The sequence below is a fragment of the Bombina bombina genome, chromosome 1 (genome assembly GCF_027579735.1).
Source record: "Bombina bombina isolate aBomBom1 chromosome 1, aBomBom1.pri, whole genome shotgun sequence".
In the NCBI taxonomy this organism is placed as follows: domain Eukaryota; kingdom Metazoa; phylum Chordata; class Amphibia; order Anura; family Bombinatoridae; genus Bombina; species Bombina bombina.
Window position 1 is genome coordinate 825,876,947 of NC_069499.1, and position 22,285 is coordinate 825,899,231.

The 22,285-nt window shown below is 40.7% G+C and overlaps 1 protein-coding gene across 1 annotated transcript in view; it reads left to right on the forward strand.

The window, feature by feature from the left end:
• The window catches only part of TANGO6 (transport and golgi organization 6 homolog), a 284,857-nt gene that overhangs the window by 134,086 nt on the left and 128,486 nt on the right, over positions 1 to 22,285 (forward strand). Inside the window, exon 15 of the mRNA XM_053699413.1 lies at positions 15,087 to 15,239. Within this exon, the coding sequence (XP_053555388.1) occupies positions 15,087 to 15,239 (153 nt within the window). The remainder of the gene's footprint in view (positions 1 to 15,086; positions 15,240 to 22,285) is intronic.

Genomic DNA, 22,285 nt, shown 5'->3' on the forward strand with positions numbered 1-22,285 from the left:
GACCTTCTATCTCAACCTGCCCATTTTACTTTATTTCTTTTGATATATTTATTTTTTATTAAGTTTTAAAGTACGTTAACATACATATAGTGTATTCCCCTGCAGGACAGTGTCATTGAGAAGGCCAAGAACCCTCACAGAGCTTTATTCCCTCCCACTTTCTCTCCCTCTCCAGTTTGTTCTTGGCCTCCGAGAAGAGAGGTTGAACATTTCAGAGGTGCTATACTATCAAGAGTTTTTATTATTTTTTTCATATGACTTGTGAACTCAGACCTGACTTAGGACCCAGTACCCCTAGGCAACTTGACTCCAAGAAGATTTAAAGGGATAGTAAACACAAAAAATGTTTGTTATTGTTTAAAAAGATAGACAATCCCTTTAGTTACCATTCCCCAGTTTTGCATATCCTCCAACACTGTTATAGAAATATACTTTTTACCTCTGTAATTACCTTGTATCTAAGCTTCTGTTGACTGCCTCCTTATCTCAGATCTTTTGACAGACTTGCATTTTAGGCAATTAGTGCTGACTCTTAAATAACTTCACTTGCATGAGCACAGTGTTATCTATATGAAACACATGAACGCCCTCTAGCTGTGAAAAACTGTCAAATGCATTCATTTAGAGGCAGCCTTCAAGGGCTTAGAAATTAGTATATGAGCCTACCTAATATTAGCCTTCAACTAAGAATAACAAGAAAATAAAGCAAATTTGATGATAGAAGTAAATTAGAAAGTTGTTTAAAATGACATACCCTATAGGAAAAATGAAAGTTTAATTTGGATTTTACTATCCCTTTAAGACGACTGTGAGTTAAACAGGGGTAAGGATTATCTCTCATGTGCTTTTCATTACCCTAGTGGGAAATCTAACAGCCATATCTGCTATCAGGCGTCGCTGGGGACCCTGTCCATTAGTCTCCACCGGAGGGGGTTACAGGTATATCCACAGTATCCTCTGCAGTATATTTACTTGCAATGGATGGGCTCTCTACTGGATCACCAACCTGTGAGAGAGAAAGGCCTCAGCATGCTTTTAAGTTTAGGTTCGTTTCAGTCCAGGTAAGTGACCCATCGGTCATAATCATAAGTGGATCAATACTGGGATTTTCTCATGCTTGGCATGAGCAGTCTTTAAATCTTATCCTTACCGTTGAGTCTCTAGTTTAAAAGGACAGTCTACTTGAATTTTTTTATTGTTTAAAATGATAGATAATCCCTTTTTCTCTTGTAAGGTGTATCCAGTCCACGGGTTCATCCATTACTTGTGGGATATTCTCCTTCCCAACAGGAAGCTGCAAGAGGACACCCACAGCAGAGCTGTCTATATAGCTCCTCCCCTAACTGCCACCCCCAGTCATTCTCTTGCAACTCTCGACAAAAAAGGAAGTATCGAGATATGTGGTGACTTAGTGTAGTTTTACCTTCAATCAAGAGTTTGTTATTTTTAAACTGTACCGGCGTTGTACTGTTTTACTCTCAGGCAGAAATTAGAAGAAGAATTCTGCCTGGAGGTTTGATGATCTCAACTTCAGTTGGGGGAACGGTCTGCAGATTACCTGCTTTGAGGTATGTTCAGTATTTTTATTTGTAGAGAGATGAATAAGTTCTAGAAAATGCTGACAGAGCCTTGTGTATTTGAGGTAAGCCTGATGCAGTGATTTAACAGCGACTGGGATCATGCTTACAAAACAAGATAATACTCATGTTAATATTCATATTACTTAGTGACAAAACGTTTACATGATTTCATAAATAGGACGTTTTTTTTCTCTGAGGGAGATAAGTCTTTATTTGGGGCCTAGTTTCCACATGGCTATTCAGATACTCCTAGGAGTATTTTCTTAAGGCCCCTCTGACTTCCAGTACATGGTGGGAGGGGCCTATTTTAGCGCTCTAACTGCGCAGTTTTAATTCAGACTGAGACATCCAGCTTCCCTAGAGGAGTCCTCTGGCATCTGAGGACCATTTCAAAGGGGTTATTTCTGCACAAAATCATATTTGAGGGCAGGTAGGAGCCTCAGCAGAGCTGTGGAAGGTGCTCAATTGACTTTTAACGTTTTTCAATCCGGTTTGGGGCCTAAGGGGTTAATCATCCATTTGCAAGTGGGTGCAATGCTGCTTTAGTCCCTTACTCACACTGTAAAAATGTCAACGACTTTACTGTATTTTTACACTGTTTTGCAGTTTAAGTGCTAGTTTTTTTCTCTTAAAGGCACAGTAACGTTTTTGTTTAATTGCTGTTTCACCTTTATTAAAGTGTTTTCCAAGCTTGCTTGCCTCATTACTAGTCTGTTAAACATGTCTGACATAGAGGAAACTCCTTGTTCAATATGTTTGGAAGCCATGGTGGAACCCCCTCTTAGAATGTGTACCAAATGTACTGAAATTTCTATAAACTATAAAGACCATATTATGGCGCTTAAAGATTTATCTCCAGGGGATTCTCTGACTGAAAAGAGGGAGATTATGCCATCTAACTCTCCCCATGTGTCAGAACCTATAACTCCCGCTCAAGTGACGAAAAGTACATCTAGCGCCTCTAATTCTTTTACCTTACAGGACATGGCGGCAGTTATGAATGCTACCCTCTCAGAGGTATTCTCCAAACTGCCAGGGCTACAAGGAAAGCGAGACAGCTCTGGGGCTAGAACTAATACAGAGCTTTCTGACGCTTTAATGCCTGTGTCCGACATACCCTCACAATACTCAGAAGCCGAGGCAGGTGAGCTTCTATCTGTGGGTGACATCTCAGACTCAGGGAAGGCGTTACTTCAGTCTGATTCTGAAATGACAGCGTTTAAATTTAAGCGTGAACACCTCCGCTTATTGCTTAGGGAGGTTTTAGCGACTCTGGATGACTGTGACCCCATTGTGGTTCCAGAGAAATTGTGTAAAATGGACAAATACTTTGCAGTGCCTGTTTACACTGATGGTTTTTCCAGTCCCTAAGAGGTTTTCGGAAATTATTACTAAGGAATGGGATAGACCAGGTGTGCCGTTCTCTCCCCCTCCTGCTTTCAAAAAGATGTTTCCCATAGATGCCACCATACGGGACTCGTGGCAGACGGTTCCTAAGGTGGAGGGAGCAGTCTCTACCCTAGCTAAGCGTACAAATATCCCCGTCGAGGACAGTTGTGCTTTCCTAGATCCTATGGATAAAAAATTGGAGGGTCTCCTTAAGAAATTTTTTATACATTAAGGTTTTATTCTCCAGCCTCTTGCATGCATTGCCCCAGTTACTGCTGCAGCGGCTTTTTGGTTTGAGTCTCTTGAGGAGGCTCTACAGGTGGAGACCCCGTTAGACGATATTCTAGAGAGGATTAAAGCTCTTAAGTTAGTTAACTCTGACGCCATTTTTCATTTAGCCAAGCTAACGGCTAAGAATTCAGGTTTTGCCATTTTGGCGCGTAGGGCGCTATGGCTTAAGTCCTGGTCAGCAGACGTTACTTCAAAGTCTAAGCTTCTTAACATCCCCTTCAAGGAACAGACCCTATTCGGGCCCGGTCTGAAGGAGATCATTTCTGATATTACTGGAGGAAAAGGTCACGCCCTTCCTCAGGATATGTCCAATAAGTTAAGGACCAAACAGAATAATTTTCGTTCCTTTCGAAACTTCAAGAGTGGCGCAGTTTCAGTTTCTTCTAATGCAAAACAAGAGGGAAATTTCGCCCAGTCCAAACCAGTCTGGAGACCTAACCAGGCTTGGAACAAGGGGAAGTAGGCCAAGAAACCTGCGGCTGCCTCTAAGACAGCATGAAGGAGTAGCCCCCGATCCGAGACCGGATCTAGTGGGGGGCAGACTTTCTCTCTTCGCCCAGGCTTGGGCAAGAGACGTCCAGGATCCCTGGGCATTAGAGATTGTTTCCTAGGGATATCTTCTGGACTTCAAAGCTTCATCTCCAAAGGGGAGATTTCATCTCTCACAATTATCTGTAAACCAGATGAAGAGAGAGGCATTCTTACGTTGTGTTCAAGACCTACTGGTTATGGGAGAGATCCACCCAGTTCCAAGGGAGGAACAGGGGCAGGGCTTCTATTCAAATCTGTTTATAGTTCCCAAAAAAGAGGGAACTTTCAGACCAATCTTGGATCTCAAGATCTTAAGCAAATTTCTCAGGGTCCCATCCTTCAAGATGGAGACTATCCGAACCATCCTCCCTATGATCCAGGAGGGTCAATATATGACTACCGTGGACTTAAAGGATGCTTATCTCCACATTCCGATTCACAGAGATCATCATCAGTTCCTCAGGTTCGCCTTCTTAGACAGGCATTACCAGTTTGTGGCTCTTCCCTTCGGGTTAGCCACGGCACCAAGAATCTTTACGAAGGTTCTAGGGTCCCTACTGGCGGTTCTAAGGCTACGGGGCATAGCGGTGGCTCCTTACCTAGATGACATTCTGATACAGGCATCGACTTTCAAATCGCCAAGTCCCATACGGACATTGTTCTGGCCTTTCTGAGGTCTCACGGGTGGAAGGTGAATGAAGAAAAGAGTTCTCTCTCTCCTCTTACAAGAGTTTCCTTCCTAGGAACACTGATAGATTCAGTAGAAATGAAAATTTTTCTGACAGAGGTCAGGTTATCAAAGCTTCTTCCTGCCGTGCTCTTCATTCCACTTCTCGGCCGTCAGTGGCTTAGTGTATGGAAGTAATCGGCCTAATGGTAGCGGCAATGGACATAGTTCCGTTTGCCCGCCTACATCTCAGATCACTGCAACTTGCATGCTCAATCAGTGGAATGGGGATTACACAGATTTGTCCCCTCTGCTAAATCTGGATCAAGAGACCAGGGATTCTCTTCTCTGGTGGTTATCTCGGGTCCATCTATCCAGGGGAAGGAGTTTCCGCAGGCCAGAGTGGACTATAGTGACGACAGATGCCAGCCTTCTGGGCTGGGGCGCAGTCTGGAACTCCCTGAAGGCTCAGGGTTCGTGGACTTAGGAGGAAGCCCTCCTTCCGATAAACATTCTGGAACTGAGAGCGATAATTCAATGCTCTTCAGGCTTGGCCTCAACTAACTGCGGTCAGGTTCATCAGATTTCAGTCGGACAATATCACGACTGTAGCCTATATCAACCATCAGGGGGGAACAAGAAGCCCCCTGGCAATGTTGGAGGTTTCAAAGATAATTCTATGGGCAGAGGTTCACTCTTGCCATCTCTCAGCTATCTATATCCCAGGAGTAGAGAACTGGGAGGCGGATTTTCTAAGTCGACAGGCTTTTCATCCGGGGGAGTGGGAGCTCCATCCGGAGGTATTTGCCCAGCTGATTCAACTATGGGGCAAACCAGAACTGGATCTGATGGCGTCTCGTCAGAACGCCAAGCTTCCTTGTTACGGGTCCAGGTCAAGAGATCCCCAGGCAGCGCTGATAGATGCTCTAGCAGTGCCCTGGTCCTTCAGCCTGGCTTATGTGTTCCCACCATTTCCTCTCCTCCCTTGTCTGATTGCCAAGATCAAGCAGGAGAGAGCTTCGGTGATTTTGATAGCACCTGCGTGGCCACGCAGGACTTGGTGTGCAGATCTGGTGGACATGTCATCTCTTCCACCATGGACTCTGCCACTGAGGCAGGACCTTCTACTCAAAGGTCCATTCAAACATCCAAATCTAATTTCTCTGCGGCTGACTGCTTGAAGATTGAACGATTGATTTTATCAAAACGTGGTTTCTCCGAGTTGGTCATTGATACCTTAATTCAGGCTCGAAAGCCTGTCACCAGGAAAATCTATCATAAGATATGGTGTAAATATCTTCATTGGTGTGAATCCAAGGGTTACTCATGGAGTAAAGTCAGGGTTCCTAGGATATTATCCTTTCTCCAAGAAGGATTGGAGAAGGGATTGTCAGCTAGTTCCTTAAAGGGACAGATTTCTGCTCTGTCTATTCTTCTGCACAAGCATCTGGCAGATGTTCCAGACGTTCAGGCGTTTTGTCAGGCTTTAGTTAGAATCAAGCCTGTGTTTAAACCTGTTGCTCCGCCATGGAGTTTAAATTTAGTTCTTAAAGTTCTTCAAGGGGTTCCGTTTGAACCTCTGCATTCCATAGATATCAAGCTTTTATCTTGGAAAGTTCTGTTTTTGGTAGCTATCTCTTCGGCTCGAAGAGTTTCAGAGTTATCTGCCTTTCAGTGTGATTCCCCTTATCTGATCTTCCATGCAGATAAGGTAGTTTTGCGTACCAAACCTGGGTTTCTTCCTAAGGTGGTATCTAATAAGAATATCAATCAGGAGATTGTTGTTCCGTCACTGTGTCCTAATCCGTCTTCAAAGAAGGAACGTCTATTACACAATCTTGACGTGGTTCGTGCTTTAAAGTTTTATTTACAAGCTACTAAGGATTTTCGTCAAACATCTGCATTGTTTGTTGTCTACTCTGGACAGAGGAGAGGCCAAAAGGCTTCGGCATCTTCTCTTTCTTTTTGGCTGAGAAGCATAATCCGTTTAGCTTATGAGACTGCTGGCCAGCAGCCTCCTGAAAGAATTACAGCTCATTCCACTAGAGCGGTAGCTTCCACATGGGCTTTTAAAAATGAGGCCTCTGTTGAACAGATTTGTAAGGCGGCGACTTGGTCTTCGCTTCATACTTTTTCTAAATTCTACAAATTTGATACTTTTGCTTCCTCAGAGGCTATTTTTGGGAGAAAGGTCTTGCAGGCAGTGGTGCCTTCCGTTTAAGTTCCTACCTTGTCCCTCCCTTCATCCGTGTCCTAAAGCTTTGGTATTGGTATCCCACAAGTAATGGATGAACCCGTGGACTGGATACACCTTACAAGAGAAAACAAAATTTATGCTTACCTGATAAATTTCTTTCTCTTGTGGTGTATCCAGTCCACTGCCCGCCCTGTCACTTTAAGGCAGGTGTTTTTTATTTTTAAACTACAGTCACCACTGCACCCTATAGTTTCTCCTTTTTCTTGCTTGTCTTCGGTCGAATGACTCGGGGTGGCAGTTAGGGGAGGAGCTATATAGACAGCTCTGCTGTGGGTGTCCTCTTGCAATTTCCTGTTGGGAAGGAGAATATCCCACAAGTAATGGATGAACCCGTGGACTGGATACACCACAAGAGAAAGAAATTTATCAGGTAAGCATAAATGTTGTTATTACCCCTTCCCCAGTTTTGCATAATCAATGCTGTTCCTTATCTTAGTGCTTTTTGCAGACTTGTATTTAAGCCAATTAGTGCTGGATCCTGCATAACTCCACTGGAGTGAGCACAATGTTAGCTATATGACACATGAAAATAGCACTGTCTGGCTGCGAAAAGCTAATAAAATGCACTGAGATAAGAGGCAGCCTGCAGGGGCTTTTAACAGGCAGAGATTTAGAGGTTATAAAGTATATTATAATAACATGCGCCTAGATTGCGAGTTTAGCGCTATAGAGGGTGCGAAACGAACACAACAAAAGTTATTTTACCCGCCATAGCGCTGCCATTACAAGTTTATAAATATCTGCCTTGTGTGTGCAATAAGCTCTATACCACACAAAATCCAAGGGCTGCTTTGACGTGCATGCTTCCCCCATAGACATCAATGGGGAGAGAGTGTTAGAAAAAAAAACTAACACCTGCGATCACGGAATGAAAAGCTCCGTAACACAACCCCATTGATGTCTATGGAGAAAAAAAGTTACGTTTAAACATAGCACCCTAACATATACCCCAAGTCTAAACACCTCTAATCTGCCGCTCCCAACATCGCTGACACCTAAATAAAGTTATTAACCCCTAATCAGCCGCTCCCGACATCGCCGCCACTAATAAAAGCTATTAACCCCTATTCTGCCACTGCCCGACATCACCGCCACTATAAAATAGTTATGAACCCCTATTCCCCCGCACCCCAACATCGCCGACAATATAATAAAGCTATTAACCCCTATTCCGCTGCTCCCCGACATCACCGCCACAAAAAAGTTATTAACCCCTAAACCGCCAGCCCCCCACATCGCAAAAAACTAAATTAAACTATTAACCCCTAACTTTAAATTAAAATTACAATATCCCTATCTTAAAATAAATAAAAATGTACCTGTGAAATTAAAAAAACCTAAGTTTAAACTAACAATTAACCTAACATAACTATTATACTAAACTATCATACTAAAATTAAAAAAACTACCAATTAAAAATACTAAATTGAACATTAAAAAAAACCTAAACACTACTAAAAAATTTAAGTCTAAAATTACAAAAAATAAAAAAATACTAAATTACAAAAAATAACCTAATCTAATGGCCCTATAAAAATAAAACTAGCCTACAATAAACTACCAATAGCCCTTTAAAGGGCCTTTTGTAGGGCATTACCCTAAAGAAATCAGCTCTTTTACCTGAAAAAAATACAAAGACCCCCAACAGTAAAACCCACCACCTAACCAACCCCCCAAAATAAAAAAACTAACTCTAACAAAAATCTTAGCTACCCATTGCCCTGAAGAAGGCATTCAGCTCTTTTACATTGCCCTTAAAAGGGCATTCAGCTCTTTTACATAAAGCCCAAACCCTAATCTAAAAAAAAAACACCCAAAAAGATTTAAAAAAAAAACTAACACTAACCCCCAAAGATCCACTCACAGTTTCTGAAGTCCAGACATCCAGGCGGCGAGAAGTCTTCATCCATCCAGGCAGCGTCTTCTAGCTTCATCTATGCGGCATCTTCTAGCTTCATCCCGGTGGCACGGATCGGGTCCATCCTTGAAGACATCCGGCACGGAGCGTCCTCTTCATATGGTCACTGCCGTACACTGGATCTTCAATGCAAGGGAGCCTTTTCAAAATGGTGTCGCTTGTACTCCTATTGGCTGATTTGATTATTGAAATTCAAATCAGCCTATAGGATGAGAGCTACTGAAATCCTATTGGCTGTTCAAATCAACCAATAGGATGAGAGCTACTGAAATTCTATTGGCTGATTTGAATAGCCAATAGAATTTAATTAGCTCTCATCCTATTGGCTGATTTGAACAGCCAATAGGATTTCAGTAGCTCTCATCCTATTGGCTGATTTGAATTTCAATAATCAAATCAGCCAATAGGAATGCAAGCGACACCATTTTGAAAAGGTTCCCTTGCATTGAAGATCCAGTGTACGGCGGTGACCGTATGAAGAGGACGCTCCACGCCGGATGTCTTCAAGGACCCGCTCCAAGCCGCCGGGATGAAGATAGAAGACGCCGTCTGGATGAAGATAGAAGACACAGCCTGGATGGATAAAGACCTCGCCGCCTGGATGTCCGAACTTCAGAAACTGTGTGTGGATCTTCGGGGGTTAGTGTTAGGTTTTTTTTTTAAATCTTTTTGGTTGGGTTGTTTTTTTTTTTTTTTGAGATTAGGGTTTGGGCTTTACGTAAAAGAGCTGAATGCCATTTTTAGTTAGGTTTTTTTTATTTTGGGGGGTTGGTTGGTTGGTGGGTTTTACTGTTGGGGGGGTCGTATTTTTTTTTAATTTTTTTTTAGGTAAAAGAGCTGATTTCTTTAGGGCAATGCCATACAAAAGGCTCTTTTAAGGGCTATTGGTAGTTTATTGTAGGCTAGTTTTTTATTTTGGGGGCTTTTTTTATTTTGATAGGGCTATTAGATTAGGTGTTTTTATTTTTGATAATTTCGTTTGTTAATTTTCGTAATTTAGTGTTTGGTATTTTTAGTAATTTAGTATTTTAATTTTTTTTTATTTTAGACTTACATTTTTTTAGTAGTGTTATTTTTTTATGTGTAATTTAGTTTATTAAATTGGTAGTTATTTTAATTTTAGTATAATAGTTATGTTAGGTTAATTGTTAGTTTAAACTTAGGTTATTTCAATTTCAAAGGTAAGTTTTTATTTATTTTAAGATAAGGATATTGTAATTTTAATATAAAGTTAGGGGGCTGTTAGGTTTAGGGGTTAATAGTTTAATTTTGTTATTTGCGATATGGGGCTGGCGGTTTAGGGGTTAATAGGTTTATTGCGTGACGGTGATGTGGGAGGCCAGAGGTTTAGGGGTTAATAACTTATTAGTGGCGGCGATGTCGGGGAGCGGCAGAATAGGGGTTAATAACTTTATTATAGTGCCGGAGAGCGGCGGAATAGGGGTTAATAGCTTTATAAAGTGGCGGTGGTGTTGAGGAGCGGCGGAATAAGGGTTAATAACTTTATTGTAGTGCCGGTGATGTGGGCGGGCGGCAGATTAGGGGTTAATACATTTTAAATAGTGTTTGCGATGTGGGAAGGTGGCGGAATAGGGGTTAATAGGTAGTTTATGGGTGTTAATGTACTTTGTAACACCTTGGTTATGAGTTTTGTGAAACATTTTTGTGGCGCAAAACTCATAACTACTGCTTTCAGATGGCAGAATGGATTGTGTCGGTACAGGCTGGAACGCAAGCATTTTAGCCTCACCGCACAACTTGTAATACCGGCGCTATGGAAATCCCATGCAAAAAAGTGATAATTTTTTTAGTGCGGGATTGACGTTGCGTTACAGGCTAAAATGCTTGCGGTATAGCTATACCGACATGACTCATAATGGCTGCATTACTGTTTTTACGCTGAAATGGCCATTTTTTCAGCTTTTAAACCATAACGCACAACTTGTAATCTAGCCGAATGTTATTTGTGCAAAGTTGGGGAATGGGAAGTAAAGGCAGTATCTATCTTTTTAAACAATAAAAAAAATCAAGTAGACTGTCCCTTTAAATAAATTGTATTTTACCATTTCTAAAAAAATGTGTTTTGATTTAAATTAATTTACAGCATCTTACTCTCTCTATCATCCGCAATGTATACAGTATAATTCTTATTTTAGACCAGCGTATGGTGTTTGGCAACAGGCCAATATGCAATGTGATAAATCCTTCAGCACAAGGTCTAGTCTAATTATTTTTCTATACTTCAATTACACCACGCTACACAAGAATATTTGAATAAAATGCCTGTTCCATAAACTTACCATCACAATTTAATCTGGTATATATTTATATGTGTGCAAATAGCTCTTTATTCTTTTTTCCCATTGTTGCAGTCATGTTAGCCATGTCATGGAGAGATATATTACGCCTGCCCTCACTTTCTAAAAAAAAAAAAAGGGGGTCTGAACTTGGAAGTCTCAGTGAGTGGAGAGTTGCTCCCATAAATAGCAGTAAAACTCTCTGGAATGGAGAATCTTACAGGATAAAGTGAATATTACAGAGAGCACGTGTACCGAGGATAACATTTTTGAAGCACATACAAATCAAATTGTACCTTGTTTTCTGTGTTCTTTACCTTGCATTTGCTTCTAGTTTTACATAAATGTCTTTTTCTACCATTACATTTAGTGTATTATGTATTTTGAAATAAACTTGCTAGCTTGTTCTACTCTTTGGTGTGATTTTAACCTTGTATTTTGACAGGACGTTGAACATTAAAGTAAGTCAAAATTAAACTGTCATGATTAAAATAAGTGTCTTAAATTACTTAAAATTTACTTCTATTATCAAATATACTTTATTCTATTGTATTCTTTGTCGAAAAGCATATGACATATAATTAGTAGAAACAGTAATGCACTAGCTGGTGATTGGTGGCTACACACATTTGTCGCTTATTAGCTTACCAAATGCTCAGCTAGCTCCCAGTCATTGCTACTCTTAAGCTGACTTTAACTATGTGTTTAATCCATTGTAGAAGTCAAACACAAACTTGTGTGCAATCAATAGTGCAATAAGAAAATGCTCTAACAAATTAGACCAATATCTTTTTGCATTTTTATTTCCCTTGAAATAACATTTTTACTCTGCACATTAAATATGAATATTCCTGCATACTTTAAATAATGATTGCGCTGCTTAAAGGGATATGAAATCCATTTTTTTTTATTTCATGATTCAGATAGAGCAGCAATTTTAAGCAACTTTCTAATTTACTCCTATTATCACTTTTTCTTTGTTCGCTTAGTATCTTTATTCTCTTGGTATCTTTATTTGAAAAAGCAGGAATATAAGTTTAGTAGCCAACCTATTTTTGGTTCAGCACCTGGGTAGTGCTTGCTGATTGGTGGCTACATTCAACAAAGAATATCAAGAGAACAAAGCAAATTTTGATGAAATTGGAAAAGTTGTTTAAAATTGCATGCCCTATCTGAATCATGAAAGTTTAATTTTGACTACACTGTCCCTTTACGTACAAATTAAATTAAGGTTATTTTAGCTTATCTCTTCTCTCAATAATGCCTTTAATCCCTTTGCTGCTAAACCTTTTATACACCCCTGCGCTATGCAATTTTTATCTTTCTTTTTTTCTCTGTTTTTCCTGTGCATTGCTGCTCCAGAGTCTACATAGGTTTACTCTAAAACAAAGAATGCCAAGAGAATAAAGCAAATTTGATCATCAAAGTAAATTGGAAAGTTGTGTAAAATCACTCAGTCATGAACATTATATTTTGACTTTACTGTTTCTTTAAAGTGGCATTATACTCTAAATTTTCCTCCCCTTTAAATATGTTTCCAATTATTCATTTTACCCGCTGGAGTATGTTAAATTATTTACTAATATTGAATTTACCTTTATTTTGGCATTTGAAATAGCTGGTTTCGCCTGTGGTCTTCCTACCTATATTGAAAGTTTCTATACTTAAGTATCAGCTATAGAAAAACTGTGTAAACATAACCATCAGAAGTAAATACACTCCCAGTTGGAGAGAGAACTAATAAAATGTTAATTTTCAATTGTTCTTCGAAATTGGATTTTGGTTTACAGACAGATAATATAAAGTAGCATCTGTGTGTACAGAAAGTGATACAATAAGGATTTCTGTTTTCACTGCAAGCTCAACCCATTTTGATAGGATGTGGTTTCAAAGAACAAAACCAGTAATTTCATAAACATAAATAAACCTAATCAATTTCTCATAAATGTTATACTCTGCAGCAGGTATAACAAGTAATTGGAAACACATTAAGAGAAAAACTATTTTACAATACACTGTCCCTTTAATGGCAAAAATGGAATGGCAAATCTTGGGACAATTGACCAAGGGGTATGCAAAAAAATTGTTTTTGGCACACAACATAACATTAGGATACCACCATACTGTCTAATTGTTACTATGATTATGAGGATAAGAGGTTATTTTGTACTTTTAAATCTGGTTCTGAAAGACAGCAGACTTAAAGGGACAGTCTAGTCCAAAATAAACTTTCATGATTCAGATAGGGCATGTAATTTTAAACAACTTTCCAATTTACTTTTATCACCAATTTTGCTTTGTTCTTTGGTATTCTTAGTTGAAAGCAAAACCAAAAGCTAAGGTCCATGTACTAAGTTCTTAGACCTTGGAGGCCGCCTCTAATATGAATGGATTTTGACAGTTGTTTACCACTAGAGGTTGTTAGGTCATGTGTGTCATATAGATGACACTGTGATCACGCACGTGACATTACCTAGGACTTAGCACTGATTGGCTAAAATGCAAGTCTGTCAAAAGAACTGAAATAAGGGGGCAGTTTGCAGAGGCTTAGATGCAAGGTAATCACAGAGGTAAAAACGTGTATAATTATAACTGTGTTGGTTATGCAACACTGGGGAATGGATAATAAAGAGATTTATCTTTTAAAACAATAAACATTCTGGTGTAGACTGTCCCTTTAAAACCAGTCCTTACAAGTTTGTCGTTCTTGTTTTTCAGTCTTGCTCTCTTCTTTTTCAACAACTCTTCGGCCACCACTTATTATTTGGCTACAAAGTGGGGGGACTCTGTATAGTTTTATGTTTACATCTCCTAGTCAGTGTATATCTGAATATTAACTAAATTATCTATAATCTTCTTTAGTTTAATGTGCTTTCATTAAAAGGGACAGTCAACACAAAAATTGTTATTGTTTAAAAAGATAGATAACGCCTTTACTACCTGTTCCCCAGTTTTACACAATCAACATTGTTATATTAATATACTTTCTGCCTGTTTCTAAGCCACTAAAGACAGCCTCTTATCACATGCTTTTCACAAGAGGGGAGTGCTAGTTCATGTGAGCCATATAGATAACATTGTGCTCCCTCCGTGTAGTTGTGCCAGACACTGCACTAATTAGCTTAAATGCAAGTTAATAGATAATAGAGAAAAAGTCATGTGATCAGGGGGCTGTCAGAAGATGCTTAGATATAAGTTAAAGGGACAGTAAACCTTAAAAATAATGTTATATAATTCTGCACATAGTGCAGAATTATATAACATTATTTAGGTGCTATAGCCATAAAATCATTTTTTACCGTTTAAAATGTAAAAATGTCAGCGCTTTTACAGACCCGCTCTCTGCTGAGCGGGTCTGTAATATTCAGTCAGCGCATCGGGCCAGCTGTATAGTCACAGCCCGGCCCGACCGCGCCATAGCACTAAGTGCAGCTCGCTCCTGTGACAGGAGCGAGCTGCACTTAGTCTTATGGCGCGATCGGGCCGGGCTGTGACTATACAGCTGGCCCGATGCGCTGACTGAATATTACAGACCCGCTCAGCAGAGAGCAGAGAGCGGGTCTGTAAAAGCGCTGACATTTTTACATTTTAAACGGTAAAAAATGATTTTATGGCTATAGCACCTAAATAATGTTATATAATTCTGCACTATGTGCAGAATTATATAACATTATTTTTAAGGTTTACTGTCCCTTTAATCACAGAGGTAAACAGTGTATTAATATAAGAGTGTTGATTATGCAAAACTGGGGAATGGGTAATAAAGGGATCATCTATCTTTTTAAACAATAAAAAAAAGTTGAAAGTCCCTTTAATTTTCAGTTTAGAGTTAGTACAAAAATCTTTTTTTGTGCCCATAGGTGACAGATGTTTTTCTGCTAAAATGCATTTTGTATTTCTTTTTTAACAAATGTTCTCTTCATCAGCTTATTTTCTAATTTATGCAGGTCCTTCACTGAGTAAATACACTCTGTTAATATTCAGTCATTTTACCAAAGATGTTACTACCATCCTATTTTATTTCAAATTTGTTTCAAAACCTACTGACCTAATACTGAACCATAATCTATAACACAGACCTAATCATTTCAGCTCTTTACACCGGCAACATCTAAGCCCAGTCACTGTATAACCAGCCATTGTTTGTCACTAACAGGGATTGCTGTTCTGTCTGCAAAGTTTCCTGACCGTGTCCTTCCAGTCCTTTTGGCTCAGTTCGGCAATACCACAATGGACAAGACTAAAATACGAGCCCCTGAAAATAGGATGAAGGTTGGAGAAGCTTTAATGAGAAGCACCAGAGCTCTAGGTAAGTGCACAGAGGTACCATTATGCACCAGTGTACTGGGTTAGTGCACAGAGGTTTCATTATGCACTTTATGCACTAAGAGTACTAGGTAAACGCACAGAGGTATCATTATGCACTAGAGTACTGGGTTAGTGCACAGAGGTATCATTATGCACTAGAGTACTGGGTAAGTGCACAGAGGTACCATTATTCACTAGCGTACTAGGTAAGTGCACAGAAGTACCATTATGCACCAGTGTACTGGGTTAGTGCACAGAGGTATCATTATGCACCAGTGTACTGGGTTAGTGCACAGAGGTATCATTATGCACTAAGAGTACTAGGTTAACGCACAGAGGTATCATTATGCACTAGAGTACTGGGTAAGCGCACAGAGGTATCATTATGTACCAGAGTACTGGATAAACACACAGAAGTACCATTGTGCATTAGGGTACTAGGTATGTGCACAAAGGTACCATTATGCACTAGAGTACTTGGTAAGCGCACAGAGGTATCATTATGCACCAGAGTACTGGGTAAGCACAGAGAGGTATCATTATTCACTATCTATCTATCTATTGGGTTCTTGTAAAGCGCGGCTATTCACCCGTAAGGGTCTCAAGGCGCTGAGGGTTGCAGTTCAGTCGAAGAGCCAGGTCTTGAGGTCCTTTCTGAACTTAGGGTGGTAGCTTGTCTGAGGTGCAGCGGGAGGGTGTTCCGAGTCTTGGCTGCCAGATGAGAAAAGGATCTGCCTCCCGCTGTTGTTTTCCTGATGCGGGGGATGACTGTGAGGGCTTGGTCGGCTGATCAAAGTTGTCTGGTGGAGGTGTAGAAGGTAACGCGGTGGTTAATGTATTCAGGACCGATGTTGTGGAGGGCCTTGAATGCGTGGGTGAGAAGCTTGAAGGTTATTCTTTTGTTGATAGGGAGCCAGTGCAGGTCCCGCAGGTGCTTGGTGATGTGGCATTGACGAGGGATGTCGAGGATGAGTCTGGCCGAGGCGTTCTGGATGCACTGGAGTCTCTTTTGGAGCTTGATGTTGGAGCCGGCGTAGAGTGCGTTGCCGTAGTCCAGTCGGCTGCTGACGAGGGCGTGGGTGACAGTCTTCCTGGTCTCGGTTGGGATCCATTTGAAGATCTTTCGCAGCCGGTGGAGTGTGTGGAAGCATGCAGAGGAGACGGCGTTGATTTGTTGGTCCTTGGAGAGCGATGAGTCCAGGATGACACCTAGATTTCTTGCATGTTTGGAGGGTGTCCGAGGGCTGAAGGCCACCAGGAGTTATTCCAGGCAGATGTGGTGGGACCGAGGAGGAGGACTTTGGTCTTGTCTGCGTTCAGCTTTAGGTAGTTGTAGCTTATCCAGGTGGTGACTGCTGTCAGCCCTTCGTGGACGTTTCTCTTGGCGGTGGTGGGGTCACTGGTGAGTGAGATGATTAGCTGGGTGTCGTCAGCGTATATCACAATTGATATAGGGTATAGCCAGTCCCTAGACGAGAGGGAGAATGCTATGTTAATTATAGAACCCAACTGTGGGATACTAAGTTAACAAGTATATGAACCTGCAGCTTAAGGAAAGATGTGTAGTAGGATCTCTGCTTCAAAGTAGTACATCAGTACAAGTTATGTACATATAACATAAGTGTGAAGCAAAGTCCCTGCATTAGTATTTGGTACAACAGTGTAGCAAACCTCTATGGCTGTAGGAGCGCAACAGCAGAGATTACAAGACTGGCACCTGGTTACGAGGTTACATAACAGGGTATATCAAAGGACATGGAAATAATAAAACTTAGTAAGCAGTCTTACTGTGCGGCAGCAGTGAAGGCTAGAGAGCAGTCCTGGATGGAGGTTCTGTGAGATCCGATGGAAGTAGCGTAGCAGCGATCAGCTGAGAGCAAGGAGGACGAGCAGTCAGTCGGAGCTGTTCTTTCGGCGTGTGACGTCACCGCGGAGTAATCCTGTAGTCCTGGCAGAGGATACACAGCAGTAACCGGAGAAACAGCAGGAAATAAAGTTTGAAAATAAGAACTTTTAGGAAAAGTACTAGTAAGGGCACAAAGGGGCTAGATTTTATTGCAAAGAACTAAATAATGTATCCGCCCCTTAAAGCTACAGATTACTCAAACACCAGGTAATAGTAATGAGCTGTGACAGAACTCCCCCCCCCCCCCAAGGATCCACTCCGGGGATCAGGGTCTGGGTCTACCAGGGTGTCTCCGGTGAAATTGAGACACCAACCTAGGAGCAGATAAACTACCAGCAGACTCCCAAGTGTCGTCTTCATCAGGATAATCCTTCCAGTGAACAAGATACTGCAAAATTCCCCTGTGGTGTCTAGAGTCCTTGATAGAGTGAACCTCGTACTCGGCTGCCAAGTTACTCACTCTGGTAGAATCAATATGAGAGGTGTCCACATCACGGGTGGAACGATATGGCTTTAGTAAAGAGACGTGGAAAGTAGGATGAATGGACATGCTAGGAGGTAAAGTCAAAGTTACTGCATTCTGGTTGACAATAGACTTGATTTCGTAAGGACCAATGTATAAGGAGGACAATTTATGAGAGGGTAAATGCAATTTTAAGTTGCTAGTTGACAGCCAAACCTTGTCCCCTATAATATAAGGAGGTGTTGGAGACCTCTTCCTATCATAGTAGAATTTCTGGTAGCGTTTGGCGTCAATAATGTTACTGTGGACTCGTGAAAAGGTATGTGAAATGGTGTTAACGAGATCATCCACTACAGGACAATTGCTTTCTACCTTGGAGTCATAATGAAAAGTAGGATGGTAACCATAGTTTATGTAGAAAGGTGAGAGTTTAGTAGTGGTATGAACAGTGTTATTATATGCAAATTCTGCATAGGGCAACAGAGACGACCAATTATCTTGGTCTAAGTTAGTAAAACATTGCAGGTATTGTTCTAACCATTGATTGGTCCTTTCTGTTTGCCCGTTTGTCTGCGGATGGAAAGAGGTGCTCAATCTTTGTTGGATCTTCAGTGTTTTAAATAGTGCAGTCCAAAATCTGCTAGTGAACTGGGATCCTCTATCTGACGTTATGGAATGAGGTAAACCATGATGTTTAAATACATTGTGTAGAAGGAGTTGGACTGTCTCCGCAGCAGTAGGGAGTTTAGTTGTGGGAATGAAATGAGCCATCTTGCTGAATAGATCAACCACTACTAAAATAGTGCTGTTATAGAAGATTTAGGTAATTCTACTATGTAATCTAAAGCTATGTCGGTCCAAGGTCTTGTGGGTGTTGGTAATGAGAGTAGTTGCCCAGGTGGACGAGTGGTAGTGTTTTTAGATACTGTACAAGTTCTACAGGAAAGTACATACTATTTAATATCTTCAGTCATATGTGGCCACCAGTAAGCCCTAGTAATTAAATCAATGGTCTTTTGGCAACCGGGTGTCCAGCTAGGGGACTGTCATGGTTAGTGTGTAAAACCTTTTCTCTCAGGCTTTGTGGTACATACAGTAAGTTATTATGGTACAAAAGACTATCTGGTCCAGTATGAAGTTGTGTGGTAGGCTTAGTAGTATCAGTTGCCTGATGTGACTTGAACAAAGAAATGGTGTCATGGGTAAGACCAATCATATGGTCGAGAGGTATGACAGTTGTGGTATGTTTTCTATGGTTGGGTTTTGATGCATTCTGGATAGAGCATTGGCCTTTGTATTCTTATTTGCTGGTCTGTAAGTGATAACATAGTTGAACCTACTGAAATACAAGTTCCAACGAACTTGTCTAGAGGTAAGTGTTCTGTTTGTTTTTAAATATTGGAGATTCCTATGGTCAGTATATATCAGTATCGGAATCTCTGTACCCTCCAAAAGGTGACGCCAATGTTCCAAAGAGAATTTAATGGCTAACAACTCTTTTTCTCCTATAGCGTAATTCATTTCGGATTGGGTCATAACCCGAGAGAAGAACGCCGCCGGATGCAAGGGATGGTTAAGTGAATGCCGTTGGGATAAAACTGCTCCAATGGTGTAGTTTGATGCATCTACCTTTAATACATATTGGAGGGATGACTTTGGGAAAGTGAGTATAGGAGCAGTGGTGAAACAATGTTTCAATTGGTCAAAAACCATCTGGCATTGAGTTGTCAAAGTAAACTTAATATTATTTTTTGTGAGGTTAGTGAGTGGTTTAGTTAAATGTGCAAAATTGTTTATGAATTTACGGTAGAAATTGGCAAATCCCATGAAACTCTGAATTTGCCTTTTGGTGGTGGGAGTAGGCCAGCGCAAGATGGTTTGGATTTTGCTATCCTCCATATTAATTCCTTTGTGAGTAATAACATATCATAAAAAGGTGATGGTGTCAGTGTGGAATATACACTTTTCTGGTTTAGCATATAACCGGTTATCGCGTAACCTTGCTTAATGTGCTCAATCTTGGTTTTTGAATATATCAAAATATCGTCCAAATAAATGACGACATAGATGTTCAATAAATCTTTAAATATATCATTTATTAGATGTTGGAAAGTGGCTGGGGCGTTGCAGAGGCCGAATGGCATCACAGTGTACTCGTATAATCCTATCGAGTACGGAAGGCTGTGAGCCATTTGTTCCGTTCTCGCACACGAATGAGGTTATATGCACCTCTCAAGTCCAGCTTGGTAAAGTAAGTGGCGCCCTGTAGTCGCTCTATAAGCTCTGGGATAAGAGGCAAAGAGTATTTATTTTTAACTGTACGTCAGTTTAATTCTCTATAATCTACTATCGGGCGGAGGCTACCCTCCTTATTTTTTACAAAGAACATCCCAGAACCTGCTGGGGAGGTGGAATGTCTGATGAACCCCTTCCTAAGGTTCTCTTCTAGATAACCCTTTAAATGTTCCAGTTCGGTACTAGATAGGGGATATATATGACCGCAAGGTATATCTACACGAGGAATAAGATCTATGGGGCAGTCATATTTGTGATGGGGTGGAAGATTTTCAGACTCTTTTTTACAAAAAACCTCTTTAAAATCTGAGTACTCATGCGGTATATGGTCCTCAGAAGTAAAAAGAATGTGGTGACTTAGGAAACAGGTTGACTTACAGTAGTCTGAATCAAATCGTATGGATGAGGTCTCCCAAGAAATCTTAGGATTATGTAACCTTAACCAGGAGTAACCCAATATTAGAGGGAATATAGCAGATGGGATAACATCAAAACTGATATATTGGTACTATATATGGTTTGACTCTGTGGTAACTCTTATAGGGATGGTTTGGTAGTGTATGGGACCTGAGGAAATCTGGGTACCGTCAATAACACGTGCAGTCACAGGTGTTTGTTTTTTAACAAGTGGAATTTTATTTAACTGTGAGTAACTTAAATCTATATAGTTAGCACTTGCTCCGGAGTCAATTATCGCCTTGGAAGGAAGTCGATGGGTCTCCCACTGCAAGAGAATTGAGAGTGAGCAATGGCTAGAATGTGATGTGTTTAAATTGTGATAAGTATTCATTAAACAACTCTTACCCCTTTTTTGGCGTGCAAGTGGGGGGCAGTCTCTCACGGTATGGTCGGCGGCACCACAGTACATACACAAATTGTTGTTTCATCTCCTAAGTTTCTCTTGTGGATTAAGGGGACCCCTCAGGAAACCTAAGTCCATTGGTTCAGGTGTAGCCCTAATGGGTGTCTTAGTATGTTGTGGTGCAGGAGTAGAATATCTCTTTACAGTGGTGTCAAGGGTGTTACGCTCTTGTCTGCGTTCTCTCAGACGCCTATCTAAACTAATACTTAGGTTAATAAGAGCTTCAAAACTGTCAGGTAGTTCAACTCTAGCTAGTTCATCTTTAAGAGAGTCAGATAGTCCTAAGCGAAATTGATTCTTTAATGAAAGCTCATTCAAGCCAGAATCTTTAGACCATTTCTTAAAGTCAGTTATATACTCCTCTACTGGTCTTTTGTGTTGTTTTAATGACCTCATAGCAGTTTATGCGGTAAGCTGCTTATAGGGGTCATCATATAACTGTGACATTGCTTAAAAAAATGAGTCTGAGTGGAGTATAGGGTCATTCGTCTCAAAGAAGGAGTTTGCCCAAATACGTGGCTCCCCCCTGAGGTATGAGATAGTTGTAAGGACCTTAATGTGGTCTGTAGGAAATGTCTTAGGTTTTAAAGTGAAAAGGAGATAGCAGGCATTTCTGAACTCCCAAAAAAGTTTGCGGTCACCATTAAACTTATCTGGGGGACTAATACTGGGTTCAGACAGGGAATCAATTTTTTGTTTATCAGCTATCTCTTTTATGTAAGCTTTAAGTGATGTATTTTCTTGCTGTAGGGTGTTCATAGCTATTGTAATTTCCTCTACTCTATCAGTGAGTGTTTGCACATGTGCAAAAATATCCACTGGGTTCATGATTGTGGCTTGGTAATACTATCACAATTGATATAGGGTATAGCCAGTCCCTAGAAGAGAGGGAGAATGCTATGTTAATTATAGAACCCAACTGTGGGATACTAAGATAACAGGTATATGAACCTGCAGCTTAAGGAATGATGTGTAGTAGGATCTCTGCTTCAAAGTAGTACACCAGTACAAGTTATTTACATATAACATAAGTGTGAAGCAAAGTCCCTGCATTAGTATTTGGTACAACAGTGTAGCAAACCTCTATGGCTGTAGGAGCGCAACATAGTACAGCAGAGATTACAAGACTGGCACCTGGTTACGAGGTTACATAACAGGGTATATCAAAGGACATGGAAATAATAAAACTTAGTAAGCAGTCTTACTGTGCGGCAGCAGCGAAGGCTAGAGAGCAGTTTTGGATGGAAGTTCTGTGAGATCCGATGGAAGTAGCGTAGCAGCGATCAGCTGAGAGCAAGGAGGACGAGCAGTCAGTCGGAGCGGTTCTTTAGGCATGTGACGTCACCGCGGAGTAATCCTGTAGTTCCGGCAGAGGATACACAGCAGTAACCGGAGAAACAGCAGGAACTAAAGTTTGAAAATAAGAACTTCAAGAAAAGTACTAGTAAGTGCACAAAGGGGCTGAGTAATCAGAGATGGTCCTGGACAGGACAGCATAGGATGAGAATTACCAAGCACTGA